At 47.1% G+C, this 25,761-nt stretch overlaps 1 protein-coding gene across 1 annotated transcript; it reads right to left on the bottom strand.

The window, feature by feature from the left end:
* On the bottom strand, positions 1–24,629 carry LOC120918712 (all-trans-retinol 13,14-reductase-like). Its single transcript, XM_040330421.1, has 11 exons — positions 24,275–24,629; positions 18,332–18,514; positions 17,200–17,429; positions 15,677–15,872; positions 11,103–11,297; positions 9,827–9,946; positions 9,152–9,290; positions 8,263–8,372; positions 5,116–5,282; positions 3,219–3,378; positions 1–613 (listed from the first exon to the last, which is right to left on the bottom strand). Exons 1-11 carry the CDS (start codon positions 24,438–24,440, stop codon positions 468–470), a joined length of 1,812 nt encoding a protein of 603 aa, XP_040186355.1. The 5' UTR covers positions 24,441–24,629; the 3' UTR covers positions 1–467.
* Positions 24,630–25,761: the final 1,132 nt, after the last annotated feature.

Below are 25,761 nucleotides of genomic sequence, written 5' to 3' on the forward strand. Positions count from 1 at the left end.
TGTAGGATTCAAATATTTTTATTGCAAATTTTTAACACCACGCAGGACACAATTTTGAATTTTAGTCATTCTGAACTGATATTGCATTTTTGATTGGATATCAGTAGCTAAAATCATTTGCTGGCCTCTTACATATCTTGAAATGTGGGATTTTCCATTAATACTTTGTGTCTCGCCCCCTTCCACAGGGCTATAGAAACGTGTCACTCTTGCAGCTGGCTTACCTTACTATTTGTTTATCGCTCATTACAGAAAATAATTTTGGGGAACATACTAAATTGACTTTGTCAGTATCAAAGCAGGGAAACTGGGAATTCTGGTGAAGATCCCGAACGTACCGAAAGCCAGAATGTGACGCCATTTGTCAAGAACCATACAAAACAGGTAAACTATGAGTTCTGGGTGGAGCTGTCTGTAAACGCGTACTTAGAAAAGTTGTAACCTTTCTGGCAATGTTTCTGTCTCTATTAGCAGCACCTCAGTTGCTTGCGGCGTTTAATGCGCTTTTTCAGCATCATTAAGTCGATGTACAAGATACGGTTCAGAACGGCACAGGCGCAAATCAATCCTCCATGTACAGCTCCCGCCACTCCGCTGCTAAATACGTCTTGCCCTGAAACAAAATAGTGACATGTGTTAAAAGATCCTGGAGAGCTCTGTACGGCAGGCAACATCCACAGTGAGTGGACCTTTTTTATTTGCAACCTCCCCAAAAAATTATATTTCATTTTTATCCTTTTAGTATGTAACGGTACCTGTGGTGCTGCTGGTGATTGTGGTCGGTCTCTCACCCTGCACAGCCAGGCACACACATTGGGGATTGGTCAGGGCCCTCAGCATACTCCAGGCAGCTCCACCTTACCTCTCCTTCCCCTTTACAGAAAGTTCTAGTGCATTCGGGAAAGAGAAGGGAAGTCTCAGTGATGCTGCCTGTGAGTCAACCAAATCTCCCTGGATTTCTGCCCAACCCAGGAAACAAAAACAAACAGGATTGGCTACCAGCCAAGCATGCATAAACTTACCTGTGCGAAAAACAAAGACCTATTTCTACTTCTAGCACTAGAGGGTGCTGCAAGTTAAAGAAACATGAACTATTGCTTCCTAATTTGATGCAGTTCTCTATCCATGCAGCAGGTGCCGCACTAGGCATATTTTCAGGTGTAAAGCATTGTCTTACTCATTACAGCAGTGACTTATCCCTTATTATTAGAGTTGAGCGGACACCTGGATGTTCGGGTTCGGGTCCGAACCCGAACTTTAAAAAAAAAAGTTCGGGTTCGGGAACCCGAACCCGAACTCCGAACCCCATTGTAGTCAATGGGACACAGACTTTTAGAAAAAAAAATGTGCGTAGGTCCCCGCAAATTCAATAACCAGACCCTTTAGGTCTGGTATGGATATTCAGGGGAACCCCGCCGTCAATTTAAAACAAAAATGACGTGTGGTTCCCCCTAAATATCCATAACCAGACCCGTTATCCGAGCACGTTGACCTGGCCGGCCGCAGAAAAGAGGGGGGGACAGAGTGCGGCCCCCCCCCCTCTCCTGAACCGCACCAGGCCACATGCCCTCAACATGGGGAGGATGTCCCCATGTTGATGGGGACAAGGGTCTCATCCCCACAACCCTTGCCCGGTGGTTGTGGGGGTATGCGGGCGGGAGGTTTATCAGAATCTGGAAGACCCCTTTAACAAAGGGGACCCCCAGATCCTGACCCCCCCCCCTGTGTGAAATTGTAATGGGGTACACTGTACCACTACCATTTCACGAAGGAAGTGTAAAGTATTGTAAAAAAAACACACTGACACCATTGAATAAAGTCCTTTATTTAAAAAAAAAAAAAAACCTCCAGCGCTGAGAAATCCACTCGATCCCGGCTTCCTGCGTTGTCCTGATCCTGCGACGGCTGCGGGTGATCTCCAGCGATGAGAAGATCCTGCGTCGGGTGATCTCCGCTCCGGCGATGAGAAGATCCATCCATCCGGAGCGCAGCATCCCCGACCTCCTCTCAGCGCTGGACACAGCCCAGCGAATGACGCGCTGCAGCTGTGACATTTCTTATATAGAGGAGGCAGGGCCACCCGTCACGTGACCCCGCCCCCTCTGACGTACCCTCTGCTACATCACTAGGGAAGCCCAAGAAGAGGAAAGACCTTGGGCTTCGCCAGTGACATAGCAGAGGGTACGTCAGAGGGTGTGGGGTCACGTGACGGGTGGCCCTGCCTCCTCTATATAGGAAATGTCACAGCTGCAGCGCGTCATTCGCTGGGCTGTGTCCAGCGCTGAGAGGAGGTCGGGGATGCTGCTGCACTGGATGGATGGATCTTCTCATCGCCGGAGCGGAGATCAACCGACGCAGGATCTTCTCTTTGCTGGAGATCACCCGCAGCCGTCGCAGGATCAGGACAACGCAGGAAGCCAGGAACGAGTGGATTTCTCACCGCTGGAGGTTTTTTTTTTTAATAAAGGACTTTATTCAATGGTGTCAGTGTGTTTTTTTACAATACTTTACACTTCCTTTGTGAAATGGTAGGGGTACAGTGTACCCCATTACCATTTCACACAGGGGGGGGTCAGGATCTGGGGGTCCCCTTTGTTAAAGGGGTCTTCCAGATTCTGATAAACCTCCCGCTCGCATACCCCCACAACCACCGGGCAAGGGTTGTGGGGATGAGACCCTTGTCCCCATCAACATGGGGACATCCTCCCCATGTTGAGAGCATGTGGCCTGGTGCGGTTCAGGAGAGGGGGGGGCCGCACTCTGTCCCCCCCTCTTTTCTGCGGCCGGCCAGGTCAACGTGCTCGGATAACGGGTCTGGTTATGGATATTTAGGGGGAACCGCACGTCATTTTTGTTTTAAATTGACGGTGGGGTTCCCCTGAATATCCATACAGACCTAAAGGGTCTGGTTATTGAATTTGCGGGGACCTCCGCACATTTTTTTTTTCCCGAACTCCGATCCCGGACCCAAACTTTTTTCAATTATTCGGGTTCGGGTTCGGGAAAAACCCAAAGTCCGTACCGAACCCGAACTTTACAGTTCAGGTTCGCTCAACCCTACTTATTATCAGATGGCTGAGACTGAAGTTTCAATCAGATAAAGGGAGCTGCAAAAGCAAGCTGCATCTGCTGTGCTGTCTCCTTAGTTAGGCAGTCCCTATCAGCACAAAGACCTGATTATGGATACAGTGTGATGAACACATGTGTGTCTAGCTTACCTGTTAAATACAGTCCTGGCACTGAGGTCTGTGCCCTCGTCCGGCTGATAATGTCACATTGGTACCGGCTACAATTCTGTTCAGCTCCATACATTGACCCTAGAGGTGCCCGTAGGTAATACTCATTACTTACTGGGGTTGCAGCTTCCATGTATTCAATCTGTGTATGGAAAAATTGCAGTCACCAGTCACAATCCATTTGCGCCATGACAGTAATTAAATTGGGTATTCACACAATAAAAAGGTACAACACCTGCCCATTCTCATTGTGAATGCCTGAGGCTTGAGGCTTGAGTGACACCACACCTTAGGAAAGAACCTATTAGCACAGGAATATAGGCCATTGATGACTTGTTTTTGAAGGTACAGGCTCCTAGGCTATCATCTTTGGTCTTGCCTTACTTCCAGGGGCGAACTGACCATTCGAGCACTCGGGCACTGCCCGAGGGCCCCATGAGTTGTCAGTCCGCCCCTGCTTACTACTTAGTGGGTCACTGGCCTGGAACCATTGTATCAGTTGACTTATCCACTAAGTAGAGAAGATAAGGGTGACAGTCAGTGCCGGGACAAGGTCATCTGGAGCCCAGGGCAAAACATGCCAAACTATGCCCTCCTCCCCCAAGATGTATGAACATTATGTGTCAACATGCTTACCCCTAAGCATAAATTCCCCCTCCTCCCAGGACAAATCCACCCCCTGCTGAAATCCCCCCTTCCAGCACAAATCTTTGAACCCCCCCAAAAAATCACTCCTTGCACAATTCCTCTACCCCTCAAGTTTCCCCCTCTGAGTACACATCCTTTCCTCCAACTCCAAATCCTCCCTCTCAGCACAAATCCCCCCACCCCAAGAATCCCCTCCCAGCACAAATATGTCCCGATCATCCCTACTAGCATAACCCCCCCCCCCAAAAAAAAACTTCCCCTCCTAGCACAGTTTCCCTCCCCCTCTACTATATCACCTCTTCTAACACAAACACCCCACATACCCACTTCTAGCACAAATCCTCTTCCCCATCCCTCCTCCTAACACAAATCCCACCAAATCAGCTTTCCTAGCCCCCCTTCAAATGTCCCCTCCTCAAGCAATTCTTACCATCTGCTGTCCTACACAGCACAATGCAAAACAGTTCAAACAGGACTTCTGAACTGTCATGTGTACTACTCAGTTAAAGCGGGGGGTTCCGCAGGATTTTTTTTTTTATGTGCATCTGCCGCTCGGTATATCATTAATAGTTTACTCACGTGTCCGATTTTACTAGCCCTCTGCCTTGTCATTCTGCAGTAAAAAGTAATTTATAAAATTCTTTCCTGAGCGGGTCCATCTTGCTTGTGGGCACTGTGAAGCCCACAAGCAAATCCTTCCGGGATGCGGTGAACGCTGATGTCCCAGCATTCACCGCTTTATCCCACGCATGTGCAGTGTTGACTGTGAGCGGCGCCGTCAACACTACACAGTTGCCATCACAACGGCCGGCGTCCTGAAAAGGACACGCCCAGTTGTGATGACATACGCGAGAGTGCCTGTGGTGGGCTAGAGCATCGTCTCCTGGGCAGCGTCCCGCTGGGCTCCCAGGAATCACTGGGGCGATCGCAGACATAGCAACACGCCCACGCCCGCGGGAGCTAAACCAGTGCCTGGTTTAGCTCAGAGAAACAAGGTATGGAATTGATTAAAACATTTTTAAACGGCAAACTTTCAATATAGACACTCAGGCCGTGTGTTTAACGTTTACTTGAAAATTTGGGTGAACCTCCACTTTAACGTCAACGGGAGTTTGTTGAAATGCGATTAACAGGTGGCAAACACAAGTCAAACCAATGAAAACAATGCCCATCATCGTGAGATTTTTTAGCATGCTGAAACAGGTATCCAACCCCTACTTGTGCTCTGTACCTTGCCCTCAAGCTGTGGGAATTCCTGTATGGCTCTCTCAACCATGTGTTGTGCCAGCTTCATCTTCCTGCTGTGATATTCGTCCCCGCGGTGCCGTGGCGTCTGTCCACTCCACTCGGAAAACCACTTATAAGGAGCCATGGTCAGTAGAGTCATACAGGAGCGGCCTGTGATAAAACAGGTACATTGTTACAACACAAACAATGTTGCATAACAGAGTTAAAGTGAACCAACCAGCCTGGAAAATAACCGTGGTTGAGAAGTTTGGATCCTGGATGAGTAGGGCCTGATGTGGATTCACAGCTACTAGTTCCCCAACAGGTCTGCTCCCCTTGTGACTGACAGCTGGCAGTGGGCAGTTTCTTAGCCAATAGACAGCCTGCTATCTATAAAAAGAAATCTCATGGGGAATTAGTCCTTCAGCTTCCCAATCAGGCTCCTCCTACTGTTGGCATCACTGGTTGCTAGGGCCCTGTCAGTTGTGAAGCTGTTCTTGACAACCAGTGACAGGTGGGGAAGGCAGAGGAGGAAGTAACAGCAGCAAAAGTGCCACTCTGCTACTAAGTGTACAGAGACAGGCACTCTGCTGGTCTCTGTATGCTGCCAAGTGTGAGTTGGCCCTAATTACTTCCGGGTTTATTATCTACAAACTAATTATTTTTAAATTTAGTAGCCATTTTGCCACTTTGTAAAAGTGATTAAATTAAGAGCTACCTGAATCCACTGCAAGTGTTGGTAAAGTTACCAAAACTGGCCCGGATTCAGGTAGATTTGCGCTCTATTTGCGGAGGCGCAGGGCAACGATTTTGCCCTGCGCCCCCGCAAATATTTTGCGATGCCCTCGATTCACGGAGCAGTAGCTCCGTAAATTGCAAGGGCGCGCCGGCAAAATTGCCCGGCGTAAGGGCGCGCAATGTAAATGATCCCGCCGGGGGCGAGAATCATTTAAATTAGGCGCGCTCCCGCGCCGAGCATACAGCGCATGCTCCGTCGGGAAACTTTCCCGACGTGCATTGCGGCAAATGACGTCGCAAGGACGTCATTTGCTTCAAAGTGAATGTGAATGGCGTCCAGCTCCATTCACGAATCACTTACGCAAACGGCGTCGAATTCGAACGGCGTGACGCGGAAACGACGGGTATACTTTAGCATTGGCTGCCCCTGCTTTAAGCATGGGCAGCCTTACGCTAAAGACGCCGTACGCAACCGACGTAACTTGCGTACGCAGGGGGCGCGCAACATTGTGAATCGGCGTAAGTATGCAATTTGCATACTATACGCTGACCACAATGGGAGCGCCCCCTAGCGGTCAACGCAAGAATGCAGCCTAAAATCTGCATGGCATAAGAGCCTTATGCCACGCAGATTTTAGGCTGCAGTCGGCGTAACGAGTTCTCTGAATCAGGAGAACTTGTTACACCGGCGCAAGTCAGCAATTGCGCTGCATAACTATGGTTACGCAGGCGCAATTGCTACCTGAATCTGGGCCAATGGCAGCAGACACTGGCACAGGTCATTTTCAAGGGTCCATACAGCCAAATAAGTTTCACAAGTGCTTTATTAATGTAGCAAGGGCCCCCGACACCAGAGGCCTAATGGTAACCTCCAGAGTCAGGGAGAGCTGACATCCTTCCTTGTAGAGTGGGTTACCAGGCATGGTGGGTGTGATGTAAGAAGAAATGATGGGCGTCAGTGGCGACAGCTTCCCCTCTACCTTAGGGTGACAACATTTCAAAACTGCCATTCAGGGACATACCCCCTCTCTCACCATCCCCCCAAAAAAGATGAGGGGGCGGGGGGGAAATGTAGTCTCGGGGGTTGTTAGGGAATTTGGCGGCAGGTTATTTGTCAGGTGAATGTGCCACTAGCCACCAGATGCAGTGCCACTTGCCACCCATAGCCTGCCACCAGATGCAGTGCTGCTGTCACTCCCTCTGCATGAGCCACGTGCGTAGAAGGAAAGGAGTGGCGTCACTCTGGAGAGTGAAGATCACACCAGTCTCTGCTGCTTGCCGCTTGGTGCCGGAGAAGGAGGAGGTGCCGAGGTGGGTGGGGACAGCAGTGCTGCACTAGGCGCAGGCCTCGCTCCCGGCCTCACTGTCTGAGAGTAAATTGTCACTGGTTGCAAGATGCCAGGCAGCGCTGGCCCTAGCAACCTGTTCCGGAAATGTAGTTACCATATTTTCCGGCGTATAAGACAACCTTTTACACCGGAATTACACAGCCAAAAACCGGGGGTTGTCTTATACACTGGGTGAAGCAGCTGCCCGATTGATATCAGCCTGCTGGGTGCTCTGTTAAGCTGTATGTAGTCAGTATATGCGCCGCTCAGCCAATCCCGGCGGGCGATGCACTCTGTTGATGACTAGAGCCTGCTCGGATTGGAGTAACAACCTCTGCCAATCCGAGCAGGCTACATTATGTAGCCTGCTCAGATTGGCAGAGGTTGCTACTCCAATCCGAGCAGGCTTAGCAAGCTCTGTAGTCATCAACAGAGTGCATCGCCTGCCGGGGTTGGCTGAGCGGCGCATATACTGAATTACATACAGCTTTACAGAGCACCTGGTGGGCTGCGGCCTCTTCGTAACAACGCTATTACCGAACAAGGGGCTCGTCTCAGAAGGGGCTCGTCTTATACGGTGAGTAGAGCACAAAACCACCATCTTGAATTGAATATCAGGGGGTTGTCTTATAGGCCCAGCCGCCTTATACGCCGGCAAATACGGTATTAGTTAGTAGGGGGTGGCTGTGTCCTATATTTCATTCTGGGACACTGTATTGTCCCAGAATGAAGGTGCCCGGGACCCAGGACAGACATGTCAATTGCGGGACAGTCCCGGGCAATCCGGGACACGTGGGCACCCTACTCTACCTCCGACCACAGCTGGTTCTCAGTCCAGCTGAACCTTCTCAACACGGTTGGACTCCAATCTTGCAGTCCCAACCCTACACTGCTTCTCCTGGATAGGCCTCAGGCAGCCTGGCAGCCAGGTGTCCCCAAGATAGGCCTCAGACTAAGAGAGGTCTTATTTCACCTCTAGTACCACTGCTGGGACAGTGTATGTACAAACACCTACAACTATATCCCAGTAACAAAGTTAAAAGGGTAAGGCATACTTGTTTCGGTATTTAAAATTTGTTCCCTACCTGGGTGTCTCTGCTGGTAAGTCGGATCCTTGCCAGATGGGAATGTGATAAACATCAGAGGTAAATCCTCACAGATATCCTCCCACTCCAAGGACCAGAACTTCTCCATCCTAAAAAAAAAAAACTCATATAAAAAAATAGTAAAAAGGACACACGTCTGGTAGATGCTGAAGATTAGGAATGATCTGAGGCATCCTTAACCCCCATCCTTAATTCCCGCCGCACGACTATATACGTCCTCTTTTTGAAGAGGGATATCTCGGTAACGGCAGCAGCTGCTGCCACAACCGAAATATCCAAATCTTCAGGCGGCAGGGCTGTAAACGATAATGGTGGTCTGCGCGGCGGATTCGCCGCGAGATCACCGTTATCAGCGGCGGGAGAGGGACCCTCTCCCAAATTGATAGGGTCCTTCTTCCTGCTTGCCATGGATACGAGTGAGGGCAAGATGGCCCCCACCCGTCTCCATAGCATAGCAGGGCGGAAGCGACGTCAAAACGTCACTTCCGCCCATGTGTCTTAAAGGCACATTTTTTTGTTGTCATTTTTTCAAATCAGTCAGTAGCTGCAGTATTTGTAGCTGCTGACTTTTAATCCAGGGTATATGAGCAGTGTGGAGTAGAATGACTGGGCGTTTTGGTAGGCAGCAGAGGGACCACCTGGGTGGCACTGGCAACCATGGCTCTCTCAACAGATACAGTGGAGAAGTGAGTGTGGCCACTTAGATACAAAAAAGAGTCAAAAAAAGAAATGAATACAGCCGTCTTATCTAAGGACTGGTATATATTACATTTATGTTGTTGAGTTTGGATATCCATAAAAAAAAATCTATGAAATGAAGTTGTTTCTGAATTCTATGGATGACATTTGCATGTTTTGCAAGACTCACAAGCCATTGAGATCGTTCTCGGGGTAGATCCAGAGATTGGTGGATTGCAACCCAAGTTCCTCACTTGTCCCGCGAAGACCAACGAAGGTTAAAAAGCAGCCCATTCCATGCTGGAGCCTGGAGAGGAGCGAGGCCACCTCTAGTGCAGGAAGACAGAGGAGATCACGGTTATGGAGACAAACAGGGCAGCCATCACAAATTTTACACAGCTTTAGGCAGGGCCCCCCTGGAGCAAAGAACCGGGAGGGGAGAGGGGGGTTCTGACAAAAAAAAAGAAAAGTGTCATTTATTTTCTCCTGACGCAAGATAATAAGCGGGGTGGGGGACCTGGGAACCATTGGGCCCCTTGCAGGGGTAATGCAAAAAAATAAAACGGGAGGGGGGCCAGCCGGGCCTGTAAGGGGAGGGGCCTGGGGACCATTGGGCAGGTGTAATGCAAAAAAAATAAATACAAAAAAAAACGGGAGGGGAGCCAGCCGGGACCATCGGGCCCCTAACAGGTGTAGTGCAAAAAAAGATATAAAAAAGTAAAAAAAAAAAGGGAGGGGGCCAGCCGGGCCCCTGGGGACCATCGGGCCCCTTACAGGTGTAATGCCTGTACCCCCCCCTGATGGCGGCCCTGGAGACAAGAGAGGAAGATGGGATGATTGTAAAAATGTTTTTGGCCTCCATTACCTGGTACTTCTTTTATCTCCGGTGGCAGGAGTCGATTGTAAGTGTTGAAGATGCCAGCATCTGATATGACGATTGGTGCGTTAATGCATACCTCTCCCTCTTTTCTCTGTATTGCCACACCTAATGATGAAAGAAGTACGTTGGATAATTGCTACAGCTAGAACTTCCAGGTATTAATTACCTTTCACAGAAACCACAGTACAAAAACTTCATCTGCTTTTCTTTCCAGAAGGATGGATCCATCTTTGGCACTATCAAGGGTCACCATCTAATTCCTGGACTGAGATGGTGACTTAGTGACGATGAGGCCATGTAAAAACCTTATGCCTGTGTAGTTCTTTACAAAAAAAAAAATACATAACCCAATTTGGTTATTGGTTATTTGGTTAATTTTGGTACAAAATAAAAGATGAGGTTTCGCCGAGTAAATAGATACCAAACATGTCACGCTTTAAAATTGCGCACGCCAGTGCAACAGCGACAAACAATGTAAATTTTACCATCCATGGGCGATGTTTTATAAGCCTTTACAGGTTACCACTTTAGATTTACACGGGAGGTCTGGTGCTAGAATTACTGACCATGATCTGACGTTCACGACGATACCTCACATGTGTGTAACGATGTTTGCACGTGTGCGGGACCGATGCATGTGTCCACCTTTGCGCTCGAGCACAGGGGGATATTTTTTTTTTATTATTTATTTATTTACTTTTATTTTTACACTGTCACTTTCTTTTTTTTATCACTTTTATTGCTGTCACAAGAAATGTAAACATCCTTTGTGACAGCAATAGGCAGGGCCGATTCTCCCTATAGGCTCACTATGCAAGCCGCTTAGGGCCCCGCAAAGCTGCGAAGGGCCCCCCAATTTACTAGAGGCCCCGCCTGGTGAGAAGTCATTTTCACCCCCTCACCCCGCTTCTAAACTCGCTGGCTGAGTCATTTCCGACAGCAGAACACCCCCTCCCCCCCGCTTCTCAACTTTCTTTAATGTGACATGTCACTGTCGTCAGCGCCCCCCGCTTCTCATTTTTAATGTGCCATGTCATTTTGCTTAGGGCCCCAGGGAGGTCAGGATCGGCACTGGCAATAGGCATGTGACAGGTACTCTTTGTGGAGGGATCTGGGGTCTATAAGACCCCCAAATCCCTCTGCCCTAAAAGCATTAGATCGGTGTGTTTGAATTCTTTTGATATTTAAAAAAGGGGGGCCGTTGAAATGGATTCTTTGCCACCTTTCATTCTGTTTTGATTGGTTTCCCTGTTTTATTCACCTGTAGCTCTGCCATTGGTCAGCAGGATCCGTGAGACTGGGGCCCGTACAAGCACTCTTCCTCCGGCATGCTCAATAACGGGAATCATATGAAATGCGATTTCGCTGCTCCCTCCCCGCGGGTACCAAGCGCCTCTTTTGTAATGGTGGATCAGGAGGGCGTTAATCATGAAACTGGAGTCATTTGGAGGCACACCTGTAAAGGAAAATGTTTAAAGTTGAACATGAGCCCAAAAATTTTTTTTTGCTGTCTATGTCCCTGTTGAGGTCATTTTCATGTACATCCTCTTGTGTCTCCAAAAGTGGAAGTGTGAGACTTTCTCTAGTGGTGCCACAGGCAGAAATAAAAACCTAATTCCAACCCTTCCCCACTTGATCCTCTTGACTTGAAGCCTGGGGGCCAGATTCATCAAGAGATACGACGGTGTATCTCCTGATCCGCCGTCGTATCTCTGAGATCCGACGGTCGGATCTATGCGACTGATTCATAAGAATCAGGTTATGCATAGATCTCCCTTAGATCCGACAGGTGTAAGTGACTTACACCGTCGGATCTTAGGCTTCAATATCCCGCCGGCCGCTAGGGCCGTAGTTTTACGTGAGGAATATGCAAATTCTGATTTCCGCCGATTCAGAAACGAACGCCCGCCCGTCGCTTTTTTTTTACGTAGTTTGCGTTCGGCTTTTTCCGGCGGATAGTTACCCCTGCTATATGAGGGGTAGCTAATGTTAAGTATGGCCGTCGTTCCCGCGCCGAGTTTCACATTTTTACGTCGTTTGCGTAAGTCGGTCTGGAATACGGATGGCTGCAATTTACGTTGCCGCCGAAAACAATGACGTCCTAGCCACGTCATTTGGAGCATGCGCACTGGGAAATTTCGCCGGCGGCGCATGCGCAGTTAAATCGGCGCGGGAACGCGCCTGATTTAAATTGTACACTCCCCCTAGCCGCGGAATTTGAATTCCGCCGGGGGAGTTACGATCCGCCGGTTCAAGTTTCGAGGTAAGTGCTTTGTGAATACTGCACTAGCCTCGCAAAATTGCACCGGCGGATTGTAAATCGCATAGATTACGCGGATCTAAAGATCCGCTAATCTATGTGAATCTAGCCCTGGGTCTTTAAACTACGGCCCTCCAGTTGTTCAGGAACTACAATTCCCATCATGCTTAGTCATGTCTGTGAATGTCGGCGTGTTACAATGCCTCATGGGATGTGTAGTTCTACAACAGCTGGAGGGCCGTAGTTTGAGGATCCCTGAGCTAAAGCATTGACATTCAATACAGAGTGCATTGCAATTAGGGTTGCCACCTGTTTGGGATTCACCCGGACAGTCCGGGTTTTCTTTTGATGGTATTTGATCGCCTCTGCGCTTTTTCTTTTTTGTGCTATAAACAAAAAATGTTTTACTTTCTGCTATAATACATATCCCCCCCCCCCCCCCCCCCCAAGAAATCTCCTGCCAGCAGCATCTTTGGAGCGGTGAGAGGAGGGGCAAGTATACCGCTCCTTCACCGCTCCTTCCCATTTAAAGTGGAAGTAAACCCTCCTATCGTTTTCAGCCAAGGAAGCGGCCATCTTGACCTCTGTTTAATCTGCAACTGCCATGATGCTGTACATGTGACCTGTTATGAAACCAGCCATTGGATGGTTTGGCAGTTTGGTTGAGAGCACAAACAAATGTGACAGCTAGCATTTCCGGCATGCTGGGAATGTTAACTGTTTTTGTAACTATGAAATTGAAGGGTTTACTTCCACTTTAAAACAATGGGAAACCGCAGCAATACCGCCCGCAATGCGCCTCTGCAGAGGCGCATTGCGGGCGGTATTAACCCTTTATCGGCCGCCAGCGGAGGTTAATACCGCACCGCTAGCGGCCGAATCCCGCGGCAAATCCGACGGTATAGCGCCGCTATTTTTAGCGGCACAATACCGCCACCGCGCCTCCCGCCCCAGTGTGAAAAGGGCCTTAAAGTCTTTTGCTTGGCCTGAGGAGACACCCTTCTAAATTGTGTTATTGTTCCAAAGGCTACAGTGCATTGTATTTGAGAAAGTATTCTTGTAAAGCGCATTTGTTCCAGGCTGAATTTACTTTGGGTTTTTGTGTATCTTCAAGTAAATATCATTTTTTATTATAGTATGGTGACATTTTGTAACCTTGACTTGCTGTAGCATGCTTTCTGTATACGTTGTTACATTATAGATAAGACCACTCCCCAAACCCCTGTACTTTGGAATGAAGGTGATGTATCTCTTCCCAGTGTCAGCATTAATTGCTTTATTAGGTAAGTAATCAGAATATCAGTAAACTGTCCCTTGGATTGAAGGAACCAACTGTCATTCATTATCTTCACTAATTGGTTTATCAGTCTTGTAATCTGAACGTTAGTAAACTCATTATGATAAGTTAATTGACACGCAGGGCTAAGATAGCTACAGGTACTCAGTTATGGGCAAGATGGGCTGCAAGGAACTGACTGACCCTTCTTCTAAAGCACTGTAAGGCCCCTTTCACACTGACATGTTTTTCAGGCGGTTTAGCGCTAAAAATTGCGCCTAAATACCGCCTGAAAAAATCCTGCCCTGCAATCTTCAGTGTGAAAGCCCGAAGTTTTTCACACTATAGCGGTGCACTAGCAGGACCGCTCCAAAAGTCCTGCTAGCCACATCTTTGGAGCGGTGAAGGAGCGGGGGTGTTTACCGCTCCTCCACCGCTCCTTCCCATTGAAAGCAATGGGAAACCGCGGTAATACTGCCGGCAATGCGCCTCTGCATTTTGTTCTTGGTCCCCCTTTGGTCTGTGCCTCTTCCATTTATATCACACAGGAGGGAGGCTGGACCCCAGAGGAACACCAAGGAAAGGCGGCACAAGCATTAACTCCTTCCCTCTAAACCTGGGCAGCCAGGTGCTAACTATACAGTATGCTACCTGCCTACAGATTTCTCACAGGAACCAAGTTACTCACTTGGCAGGATGCACATAGGCAGGGCCGCCATCAGGGGGGTACAGGCAGTACATAACAGATGGAAACCCCCCTTTTTTTTTATAAAAAATATATATATTTTTTTAATATATTTTTATTTTATTTTTTATTAAAGGGACAATTTTTTTTTGTTAGGGGTCCAGAGGTTCCCTGGGGCCCAGAGATCCCCAGGGCCCCGGATGACAACCCCCCTTTTTTTTATAAAAAATAAATATTTTTTTTATATATTTTTTTATTTATTTTATTTTGTTATATATATATATATATATATATATATATATATATATATATATATATATAATTATTATTAGTATTATTATTAAAGGGCCCAGAGGTCCCCAGATGGCAACCCCCCTTTTTTTTATAAAAATAAATAAATAAATGATATTATTTTATTTCTTTTTATTTCTTATATAATATATATATATATATATATATATATATAATTTTTTTTTTTATTAAAGGGCTCCATGTGGCAGACCCCCTTTTTTTTTTTTTTTTTTATAAATGTTTATTTTTGTATTTTTGTTTATATATTTATTTTTATTTATTTTTTTATTAAAGGGCCCAGAGGTCCCCCCCCTCGTTTTTTTTTTTCATATATATATATTTCTTTATTAAAGGGCCCAGAGGTCCGATGGCAACTGCCCTTTTAAAAAAATTAAATAAACATATATTTTTTTTATTTCTTTTTTTCTTTTTATTAAAGGGCCCCGGATGGCTACCCGTCTTTTTTTATATATATTTTTCTTTATTTGTAAAGGGCCCCCCGCTTCTCAATTCGCGGCAGCCCCCCCCCCCCCCCACACCTTTCTCAATTTCAGGCAGCAGAACCCCCCCCCCCCCCCCTGGTCTCTGCTCCAGGGGGCCCATGTCGGAAGCTGTGTAAGGGGCCCCATAATTCCTGATGGCGGCCCTGCACATAGGCCTAGGAGGCTGCATATAGAAGTTTGCAAGCCAGCTGGAGTGTGCTGTTCCATGTGAAGGTCCTTTGCACTGGACAAGTGGATCTGGAGTCTGTAAGTGTTGCATCTGTACGTTACAGTGGGTATTTGCAGCCCCAACCTTCTCATGTGTTCGGAGCAAAAATATAATTAAAAGGACAGTAAAGTTACTGGCACAGTGGCACCCAATGCTTTTTTATCCTCTATTACTATCCATGGACTCCACTATCCGTGGACTAATGTTAGTTCACCCTGCCACTGGGGGTCCCTCACATGCTTTTGGGGGTCAATGGGTGGTACAATGGAATGAAGAATAAAGACTTTTTGTGGATTTACAGGATAGACATAGGAGACAAAGGATGGAACCACAGCTCATGGCAGGGGTCACAGGCGTCCGACACTCCCAGAAGTGTTGAATGTTGGAAAGTCTAACAGGAGGCTGCATCAATGGAGCAGAAGTAGGGGCTGTCAAAGACACGAATATAAAACCTCCTTTACAACATTCATCTGGGGTTTTTAAATGACTAATGGAGTCATTTTAATACCTTCAAGGCTGAAAAATGTCTTCATTATTGCAATAAATGTAAAAGTTGTTTCCATTGTTTGGTTTTCCTGATCATGCATGGGATTTATTGCCGCCATCACTCACCATAGAAGAGATAGCTGAAGATAGTCTGCAGATCCTTATTACTGGTCAGCCTGCTGATCACCTCCTGATGACTGGACTCTGCAAGCCGAAATACTGGTGAGAACCAATGGAGAAGACCAGATTTCACCAGAAGCAAGGCAAGCCACTGAGGCATCATCTTCAACACTGCCACCAAGGGCACATGGCGAACTGCGGTCTACCAACAGAAACATGACACAATTGTTACCAGTTTGGCAGTGACTTACTGTCATCATTACTGTACACTGTCACAAAATCCTCATTTATCACTGTCTAATACATTTTTTTTTTAACAGTGCTTTCTTCTTCTTTTTTAGGGGGGGGGGGGTGGTTTGTCAGTGTGTTTTTTTTATTTACATTTTTATTATCTAAAAAAAATATATTGCATTTTTTCTTCTTTTTTATCAGCCCTTTTGGGGGGTCTTTGGTGAGATATCAGGGGTCTTAACAGGCCCCTGACATTTCCCCTTTGAGACAGAGAAAGGGACTAAGGACATAGATTCCTCAGTCCCTTTCTCTGCAGCCTCAGCTAAAATGAATGGAGAGAAGCTCCTCTCCATTCATAAACTGAAGCATCGTAAACACAGGTTACAATGCTCAGTTATGTGAATGGACAGAGTCAGTGATCACTGACTCTGTTCATTCGGAAAAGGTAGGACCTGGGTTTAGCAGCTCCTACCTCCGCTCTCCATCCTGACAGATCGAGGGAGGAGAGCAGCACGGAGGGGGGAGAGCAGCACGGAGCATGGAGGGGGAGAGCAACACGGAGCGGGACAGCACTGAGGACGGAGGGGGACAGCACGGAGGGGGACAGCACTGAGGACGGAGGGGGGAGAGCAGCACAGAGCGGGACAGCACTGAGGACGGAGGGGGGAGAGCAGCACGGAGCGGCACAGCACTGAGGACGGAGGGGGACAGCACAGAGGGGGACAGCACTGAGGACGGAGGGGGGAGAGCAGCACAGAGTGGGACAGCAGTGAGGATGGAGGGGGACAGCACGGATGGGGAAAGCATGGAGGGGGACAGCACTGAGGACAGAGGGGGACAGCACGGAGTGGGACAGCACAAGGGCAGTCAGCGGTGATCGGTGCGGCTTTGGGGGAAGTTACAAGCACTGATCACCACTGTATAACTTTAACTAAAGCAGCTGAAAAGGGGGCAGATTAGTGCTTGTAACTCCCCTGCCGCACAGATCACCCTGACTGCCCAGGTATCGGGTGAAGCATCGGAGCATTTCCCCGAGTACAAGTACCCGGGGAAATGCTCGGTATCGGTACCAATACTGATACTAGTATCGGTATCTGGACATCCCTAATCTAAACTCTGATGGAATTCATCAGAAAAAAGTCAGATGGGGCATACACATGGTCAGATGGGGCATACACCGCCCGAGGGCCCCATTGCCAGTAGGGGGCCCCATGATTCCCTAGTGCCCGAGGGACCCATGAGTTGTCAGTCCGCCCCTGATTACACACACACAAGAGCTGACATTGTTCTGTCCTTACCTTCATCGAGGCAACAAACTTCTCAATAGCTTCCTCCTCTCCAGGGAACTGCTTCTTCAGCATGTCGGGGAATTCAGCTTTTCCTGAATACAGTCGATAGACCTTATGGCCTATCTTAATAGAGTCATACTGAGGTCCTAAGAGGTTCCATTGAAGTTGTCCTTCTGTTAACTGATCCATGATCACCCGTAGCATTCCTCCTTCATGCATCTGCCCCACATAGTGCAGTCCTGGCCCAAAACAGACAATTCAAGGATTACCTTCTCCATACAGCTACGCTAACTCTTATAAAGTTGATATTTCTTAGCAAGCCGCCCGCAAGCCTTCCATATACTTTACCAGTAAAAATGTCTGACAAGCACACTCACAGTGATCAGATCCTCCAATCACTCCTCTGGGGACCCTCCCCTCCCCCCCCCAACCCCATCCAACCCCCCCGACTCTCCATTCAATCCCCCCCCCCCCAATCCCCTCCAATCACTCTTCTGGGGACCCTAGGGTTGCCCCCTGTCCAGGATTCACCCGGACAGTTCGGTTTTGAATCATGTTCCAGGTTTCAGTCCACCTGAACCCCGGACACATTATTCAGACCGGGCTGTGGCTCCCCAAGTAACAGAGATAGTCATATACAAATCTGTTACCGCTGCGGGCGGCTGTTTGGGGGCCGGTTTGGCACCACTAAAGGGTGGGGTGATGATGTCAGCAGGAGCAATTTTGCCACACCCACTTGGGTGCTCTGTGCACTACATTACTACTCCCCCTGGGGCACCCGGGCACATTCATTCCAAGACAGTACAGTGTCCCGGACTGAAACTGACACAGCCAACCCCCCCCCCCCCCCCCGGGCCAATCTGATGCCCCCAAAAAAGGGCGCCACATCACCGCTTTATTCACTGACAGTACTTGTCCTGGCCGGGAATGCCTGGAGGGGCACAATCCCCGCCCCCTGCTTGTGATTGGAGAAATCATAAATCCCGCCTCCTGTGTCCAATCACTGTGCTGTGATTCGTTACAGCACAAGCTGATTTTTGGGAAGGGGGGGTGTCCCTGAATGGTAGTTTGGACATGTGGTCACCCTACAATCCACCACCCTTTATATAAGCATAAAACCTTTATATAAACACACACTCACCCACATCAAACTCAAATCCACGTTCTTGGAAAGTGTGACAACTCCCTCCAGCCTGGTCATGCTGCTCCAGTACAAGAACCTTTTTACCAGCCTTAGCAAGAGCAGTAGCCGCTGTCAGGCCTCCGACACCGCTGCCGATGACCAACGCATCCAGGTTTGGGGGGATCTTGTCCTGGGAGAAACCTGCACTAGACAAGCAATCAGACCTATCAAAGGGCCAGCAGACCTACAATACAACATTCCTTGTATACAAAGGGCCAGATTCTGGTACATCCGCGCAATTTTGTGCGGGCGTAACGTATCTTATTTACGTTACGCCTCCGCAACTTAGACGGGCAAGTGCTGTATTCTCAAAGCATTTGCTCCGTAAGTTGCGGCGGCGTAGCGTAAATCGGCCGGCGTAAGCCCGCCTAATTCAAATTTGGATCAGGGGGGCGTGTTTTATGTAAATCTACTGTGACCCGATGTGATTGACGGTTTTCCCGAATGGTGCATGCGCCGTCCGTGGAATTTCCCAGTGTGCATTGCTCCAAAGTACGCCGCAAGGACGTCATTGGTTTCGACGTGAACGTAAATGACGTCCAGCCCCATTCATGGACGTAAGTTTTTCAAATTTCGACGCGGAAACGACGGCCATACTTAACATTGATGCGCCACCATATAGCAGGGGCAACTATACGCCGGGAAAAGCCTAACGTAAACGGCGTAAATTTACTGCGTCGGCCGGGCGTACGTTCGGGAATTTGCGTATCTTGCTGATTTACATATTTCGGCGCGTAAATCAGCATACACGCCCCTAGCGGTCAGTGGAAAAATGCAGTTACGATCCGACGGCATAAGAGACTTACGCCTGTCGGATCTAATGGATATCTATGCGTAACTGATTCTAAGAATCAGGCGCATAGATACGACGGGTCGGATTAGGACTTACGACGGCGTTCATGGCGCTGCGCCGTCGTAAGTCCTTTCAGAATCTGGCCCAAAGACATTACTTATTTCAAGTGTATTAAATATAGAAATAGACTGTATATTCCCACACTAAACACTCTGCTGTATGTACTTTACAATTCCACCCCTCCCCACCTTTCCACTCTGTACACTTTATCATACAACTTTACCTATACTCCACACCACTACACCCTATACACTGAACTATATATTATTTATACCTCACTACTCCACTCGAAACACTGTGATCAGAGGCAAGATTAATTAGGCAAATTAGGCAGTCGCCTAAGACCTCACACTCACAGGGGCCTCGTGGCCGACTAACTTACCCAATGCATTACCCCAGTTTTGAGGGGACCTTAACATTGCTGGGCTCAGGCAGCGTTAAGAGCCCTGACTCAGAAGCAGGGCTGCCAGCGTCCCTAACAACCAGTGAATATAGGAGACACCACCCCTTGTGACGTCAATGACCCAGCATGCTCTCAGTCAATGATGTCACAAGAGGGCGGGTTCAGCAGGTGACATCATCGGGTGGCCCCCGCCCCTTAGGTATTAAAGAGCAGGATCTGGGGGCCACCTTATTAAAGAGGGCTTCCATATTACGATAAGCCCCCTGCCTGCAGACCCCCACAACCACCGGCCAGGGTTGTGGGGAAGAGGCTCTTGTCCTTGAATTATTTTCCCCATGATGGATGTGAGTGGGGCCCCATGTTAAGTTTTGCCTAAGGCCTCACAAAGCCTAGAGCCGCCTCTGACTGTGATCTATATTATACAATTCATATCACTCCACTCTGTTCACTTTGCTGCACATTCTTTACTCCACACCGCTCCACTCTATATACTTTGCTGTATATTCCATACTCCACACTGCTCTGCTTTGCCTTGTACACTGCGCCATACAGGGGCGGACTGACAACTCATGGGGCCCCCGGGCAATAAAAGATTATGGGGCCCCCGGGCTTACAGATGGCCACCATGCCAGGAGACAGTGCAGAGGCATCAAAAGCATGTCAGGATCGGACATATCAGGGACAGATGTAAAAAAACACAGATTTTTACATACTGTCCCTGGTTTTACTGAGCCAGGCAACCCTGATGGGGCCCCCTAGTGGCATGGGGCCCTTGGGCAGTGCCCGAGTGCACGAATGGTCAGTCCGCCCCTGGCGCCGTATAATCTATACTCTGCCCCACTCTATAATATATACTCAACTGCATGTTATAAAATCCATGCCACTCCCCATTGGTACTTTACATTCTATACTCCACACTGCTCTACTCTGTACACTATGCTGTATATTTTATAGTTGACACCGCTCCCCTCTTCACAGTGTGCTATACATTATATACTCCAAACCACCATGGGTGTATGTACAGGGGTCACATGGGTCGCGATTGCGTCCTGGCCCCCTGTACACCTGGGGTGGTGGCATAAAGAGGAACTGATTTTTTCCATTTTCTTCCTACAGCCTTTAACCACTTAAGCCCCGGACCAATATGCAGCCTAAAGACCCAAGGTGTTTTTACAGTTCGGGACTGCGTCGCTTTAACAGACAATTGCGCGGTCGTGCGACGTGGCTCCCAAACAAAATTGGCGTCCTTTTTTCCCCACAAATAGAGCTTTCTTTTGGTGGTATTTGATCACATCTGCGGTTTTTAGTTTTTGCGCTATAAACAAAAATAGAGCGACAATTTTGAAAAAAAAGCAATATTTTTTACTTTTTGCTGTAATAAATATCCCCCAAAAACATATATAAAAACATTTTTTTTCCTCAGTTTAGGCCGATACGTATTCTTCTACCTATTTTTAGTAAAAAAAAATCGCAATAAGCGTTTATCGATTGGTTTGCGCAAAATTTATAGTGTTTACAAAATAGGGGATAGTTTTATTGCATTTTTATTTTTATTTTTTTTTTTACTACTAATGGCGGCGATCAGCAATTTTTTTCGTGACTGCGACATTATGGCGGACACTTCGGACAATTTTGACACATTTTTGGGACCATTGTCATTTTCACAGCAAAAAATGCATTTAAATTGCATTCTTTATTGTGAAAATGACAGTTGCAGTTTGGGAGTTAACCACAGGTGGCGCTGTAGGAGTTAGGGTGCACCTAGTATGTGTTTACAACTGTTTGGGGGTGTGGCTGTAGGAATGACGTCATCGATCGTGTCTTCCCTATAAAGGGAATGACGCGATCGATGCGCCGCCATAGTGAAGGACGGGGAAGCCGTGTTTACACACGGCTCTCCTCGTTCTTCAGCTCCGGGGAGCGATCGCGACGGAGCGGCTATAAACAAATAGCCGCGCCGTGGTCCCGGATCGCTCCCCGAGCGGACCCGACCTCCGCATGTAGCGGGGGGGGGTCCCGATCGGACCCCCCACCCGCTAATAGGCGAGGACGTACGTGTACGCCCATGTGCCTGTACGTGCCATATTGTGGACGTATATGTACATGCGGGGGTCGGGAAGTGGTTAAGCAGCTGCAGGAGAAAAGTGGAGGAGATTTGTTCCTCTATATTTCGCCCCTCCTATCCACCTCCTGGTGTGATTGGACTCCTTTGCTCTCTCCTGCCACCCCCTCCCCTTTTATCCCCCCCCTCCTCTTGCGGCTGCTGCAGGGGGCGCTATCAGGATGGAGAGCAGGGAAGGGACTGGTAAATTAATAAACTGAAGCAGAGTAATAACAGGTTACTCTGTTCAGTTATCACAGGACACAGGAGTGATCTGTAGAGATGGCTCAATATGTCAAATTCAGAAAAGGAAGGGGCCGGCAAATTACATACGAGACAAGGGGGTGCGGAGGAATAGCACGACACGGGGGCCAGAGGAGGAGAACAAGGAGGGGAGCCAGAGAAGGAGGACACAAGGGCCGGAGATGGAGGACTGTCAGAGATGATTGGTGCGGTGGGAGGGACAGCTGAGAGCACCGATCTCCCTGTATGGCATTTCAGCTGACAGTCACAGGAGGGAGAGGAGGAGAAGCGGCTGTCAGCTGCTTCACTGAAGGCTATACAGATATCGATGCTTGCAGCTGTCCCTCCCACCGCACTGATCGTCCCTGACTGTCAACCAGGGTATCATCCATGTGTGCCGTGTGGGTCATAGTGCCCCCCTGCACATATGGACTCAGAGTCTGGTGAGACAGACAGCAGGTCACTGATCACAGATGCGCGCAGGGGATGTTGTTTGCTTCAATTCCGGCATCGGGACACAGAACTCCGCTGCCACTGCGCCTCTGACACTATGGACGGATGAAGCGGCTGCCTGCGGAGAGTTAGTTACATGCTGCAGAGCCAAAAGTTAGAAACACCAGCAGCCGGTCGCCCTAGGCGGCTGCCTAGTTTGCCTAGTGGTAGCACCGGCCCTGGCTGTGCTGTAAGCTATAGACATGTGCACATTGAAATATTTTGTTTCGTAATTTTGTTTTCGTCCGAAAAATAAATTTATTTAGTTACTCCCGAAATTCGTTTTTATTTACTTTGTTTTTCCTTTAAAAAATGCATTCGCCCGAAAATCCAAATTAAGGTTGAATCTGTCATTGAAGGCTTATGGTGTCTGTCGAATGTTCTAAAAAGAAAGAAAGAATCTTTAAAAAAAATTTGACTCTTCATGTCTCTCTATGTCGAATCTTCATGTCTCTTTATGTCAAATCTTTTCTCTCTATGTCAAATCTTTTCTCTCTATGTCGAATCTTTTCTCTCTATGTCAAATCTTTTCTCTCATGTCTCTCTATGTCGAATCTTCATGTCTCTCTATGTCGAATCTTTTCTCTCTATGTCGAATCTTTTCTTTCTATGTCGAATCTTTTCTCTCTATGTCGAATCTTTTCTCTCTATGTCGAATCTTTTCTCTCTATGCCGACTCTTCTTCATGTCTCTCTAATGTCGAATCTTTTCTCTCTATGTCAAATCTTTTCTCTTTATGTAGAATAATATTGGACTAATAGAGTTAAGGTTAGGCACAATTAAGGTTGAATCTGTCATTGAAGGCTTATGGTGTCTGTCGAATGTTCTAAGAAGAAAAAGAAAAAAAAAGAAAAGAAGATTCGACAGAATCTTTAAAAAAAATAATAATAATAATAATTTGAATCTTCATGTCTCTCTATGTCGAATCTTTTCTCTCTATGTCGAATCTTTTCTCTCTATGTCGAATCTTTTCTTTCTATGTCGAATCTTTTCTCTCTATGTCGAATCTTTACTCTCTATGTCGACTCTTCTTCATGTCTCTCTAATGTCTAATCTTTTCTCTCTATGTCGAATCTTTTCTCTTTATGTAGAATAATATTGGACTAATAGAGTTAAGGTTAGGCACAATTAAGGTTGAATCTGTCATTGAAGGCTTATGGTGTCTGTCGAATGTTCTAAGAAGAAAAAGAAAAAAAAAGAAAAGAAGATTCGACAGAATCTTATGTCTCTCTATGTCGAATCTTTTCTCTCTATGTCGAATCTTTTCTTTCTATGTCGAATCTTTTCTCTCTATGTCGAATCTTTTCTCTCTATGTCGACTCTTCTTCATGTATCTCTAATGTCGAATCTTTTCTCTCTATGTCGAATCTTTTCTCTCTATGTCGAATCTTTTCTCTCTATGTCGAATCTTTTCTCTTTATGTAGAATAATATTGCACTAATAGAGTTAAGGTTAGGCACATTCGACCGCAACGAAAACGAAAATAAAGTTTAGGTCGGATCTTTCGGTTTTCGTTTTCTGTGCTTTCGTTATCGCGTTAAAACGATAACGAAAATACCTGAAATTCGGACGAAAATGCATTCGGACGAAAACGAATGCACATGTCTAGTGAGCTACATACCCCAAATTCTGTTACCATTACAGGATCAGTTCACCCAAAAATATTTTGGCACTTATGGGTAAATGTTAGCGAGCTGAGCTCTTACCTCCTTGTACCAGCAATCCAGAGGTTCCAATCTACAAGAGATTGTAGGCCGTGAAAAACCTATCATTGCATTAAATGAAATAAGAAAGTGGTCACACACATACCTTGTTTAAGTACTTTGTCTCGGCTCCTCTTGTCATGGACAAGCGGCTTGGGTGGCTGAACAAAATCTTCTCGAAACAGACTACCCCATCCATAATAAAACCGTAGAATCAAATACAGCAGCAGCAGAGGTACACCTAGGAGTACGCACATCATCCACAGTGCCATTGTAGGGTGTACTTACAACAACTCCACCTACAAGCTGGGGAGGTCTAGTGCAGAAAAGAGCCTCTTTAGTTACACTCACCACCATGTACTATACTATAAATTACACAGATATTAAATATGCAGAATACACAGACAGCAGTAGATCTCTCACAGTTGTGGTACAAACTAAATATGCTGTGTACTTACAAATGTTTGGAATTAAAGGGAACAAAGGTTCTTTCTTATCTCAGCGAATCCAGTGGAAATGCTGGGAGAGCCACTCCCCTATATAGAGCAGATATTACAGAAACAATTCCACACACACCCATTGGCCAGAAAAATAGGAACCATATCCCACGGCTATGATATAGGGTGCTTGTTAGCCCCCTTGTGATAGCAATAAAGTTAATTAAAAGGAAAAAAAATGTCAAAAATTAAATTATAATAAAATGAATAAAAATAATAATAAAAGAAAAGCATACCTTCCAACTGTCCCTGATTTCGAGGGACTGTCCCTGATTTGGAGCAAAGTCCCTCATTCCTCCTCCATTTGTGCCTCATGTTGGTCTGATCTATATAATTGTATATAACATTTACTATTATCTTTCAAAAAGTGTTTCCCGGTGCTAAATCTTTCATCCAATTACTAAATTGCTGCATTTGTAAACTTCAAAAGCCAATAACAAGGAATAGTAGTGGTAAAAATAAAGCACTTGTGGGTTTAACTAATAATTTTTTTGTATAATTCTCCTTTAAGGGTGCGTGGCAGGGGGTGTGTCCTATGCCAACATACATTTGCTAATAGGTCAAAAAGTTGGGCGGTATGAACATGCACATGCAAATGCAAGCTCATAGGGGGTGCATATTTATGTAAACAACAATTGACATTTGCGGCGATACATGATATGCATGGAGCGGAGTGAGAACAATAATTCTAGGGCAGTCATCCATGGTTAATGTGATACTAAACACACAGGGCTAGATTCAGCAAGAATTTACGCCCGCGTACCTATTGATACGCCGCGTAAATTCAAAGCTGCGCCGGCGTATCTTCTTTCTGTATTCAGAAAGCAAGATACGCCGAAATTAGGCTAAGATCCGACTGGCGTAAGTCTCTTACGCCGTCGTATCTTAGTTGCATATTTAAGCTGGCCGCTAGGTGGCGCTTCCGTCGATTTCAATGTAGAATATGCAAATGAGCTGTATATGCCTATTCAGAAACGTACGTGCGCCCGGCGGAATTTTTTACGTCGTTTGCGTAAGGCTTTTTCCGGCGTAACGTTGCTCCTGCTACAGTATATGAGGAGCAACCAATGTTAAGTATGGACGTCGGGCCAGCGTT

This window comes from Rana temporaria, chromosome 12 (genome assembly GCF_905171775.1).
Source record: "Rana temporaria chromosome 12, aRanTem1.1, whole genome shotgun sequence".
NCBI lineage: Eukaryota > Metazoa > Chordata > Amphibia > Anura > Ranidae > Rana > Rana temporaria.

Bases quoted from the DNA above. Each gene is read 5' to 3' on its own strand.
- LOC120918712 (XM_040330421.1), bottom strand. From the start codon at position 24,440: ATGGCACTGTGGATGATGTGCGTACTCCTAGGTGTACCTCTGCTGCTG. The intron at 9,291-9,826 runs GTAATGGAGGCC...TTCCTGCACTAG, and splicing joins GGAGATAAAAGAAGTACCAG to AGGTGGCCTCGCTCCTCTCC. The intron at 614-3,218 runs GTAAGCTAGACA...ATTTTGTTTCAG, and splicing joins GCCAGGACTGTATTTAACAG to GGCAAGACGTATTTAGCAGC.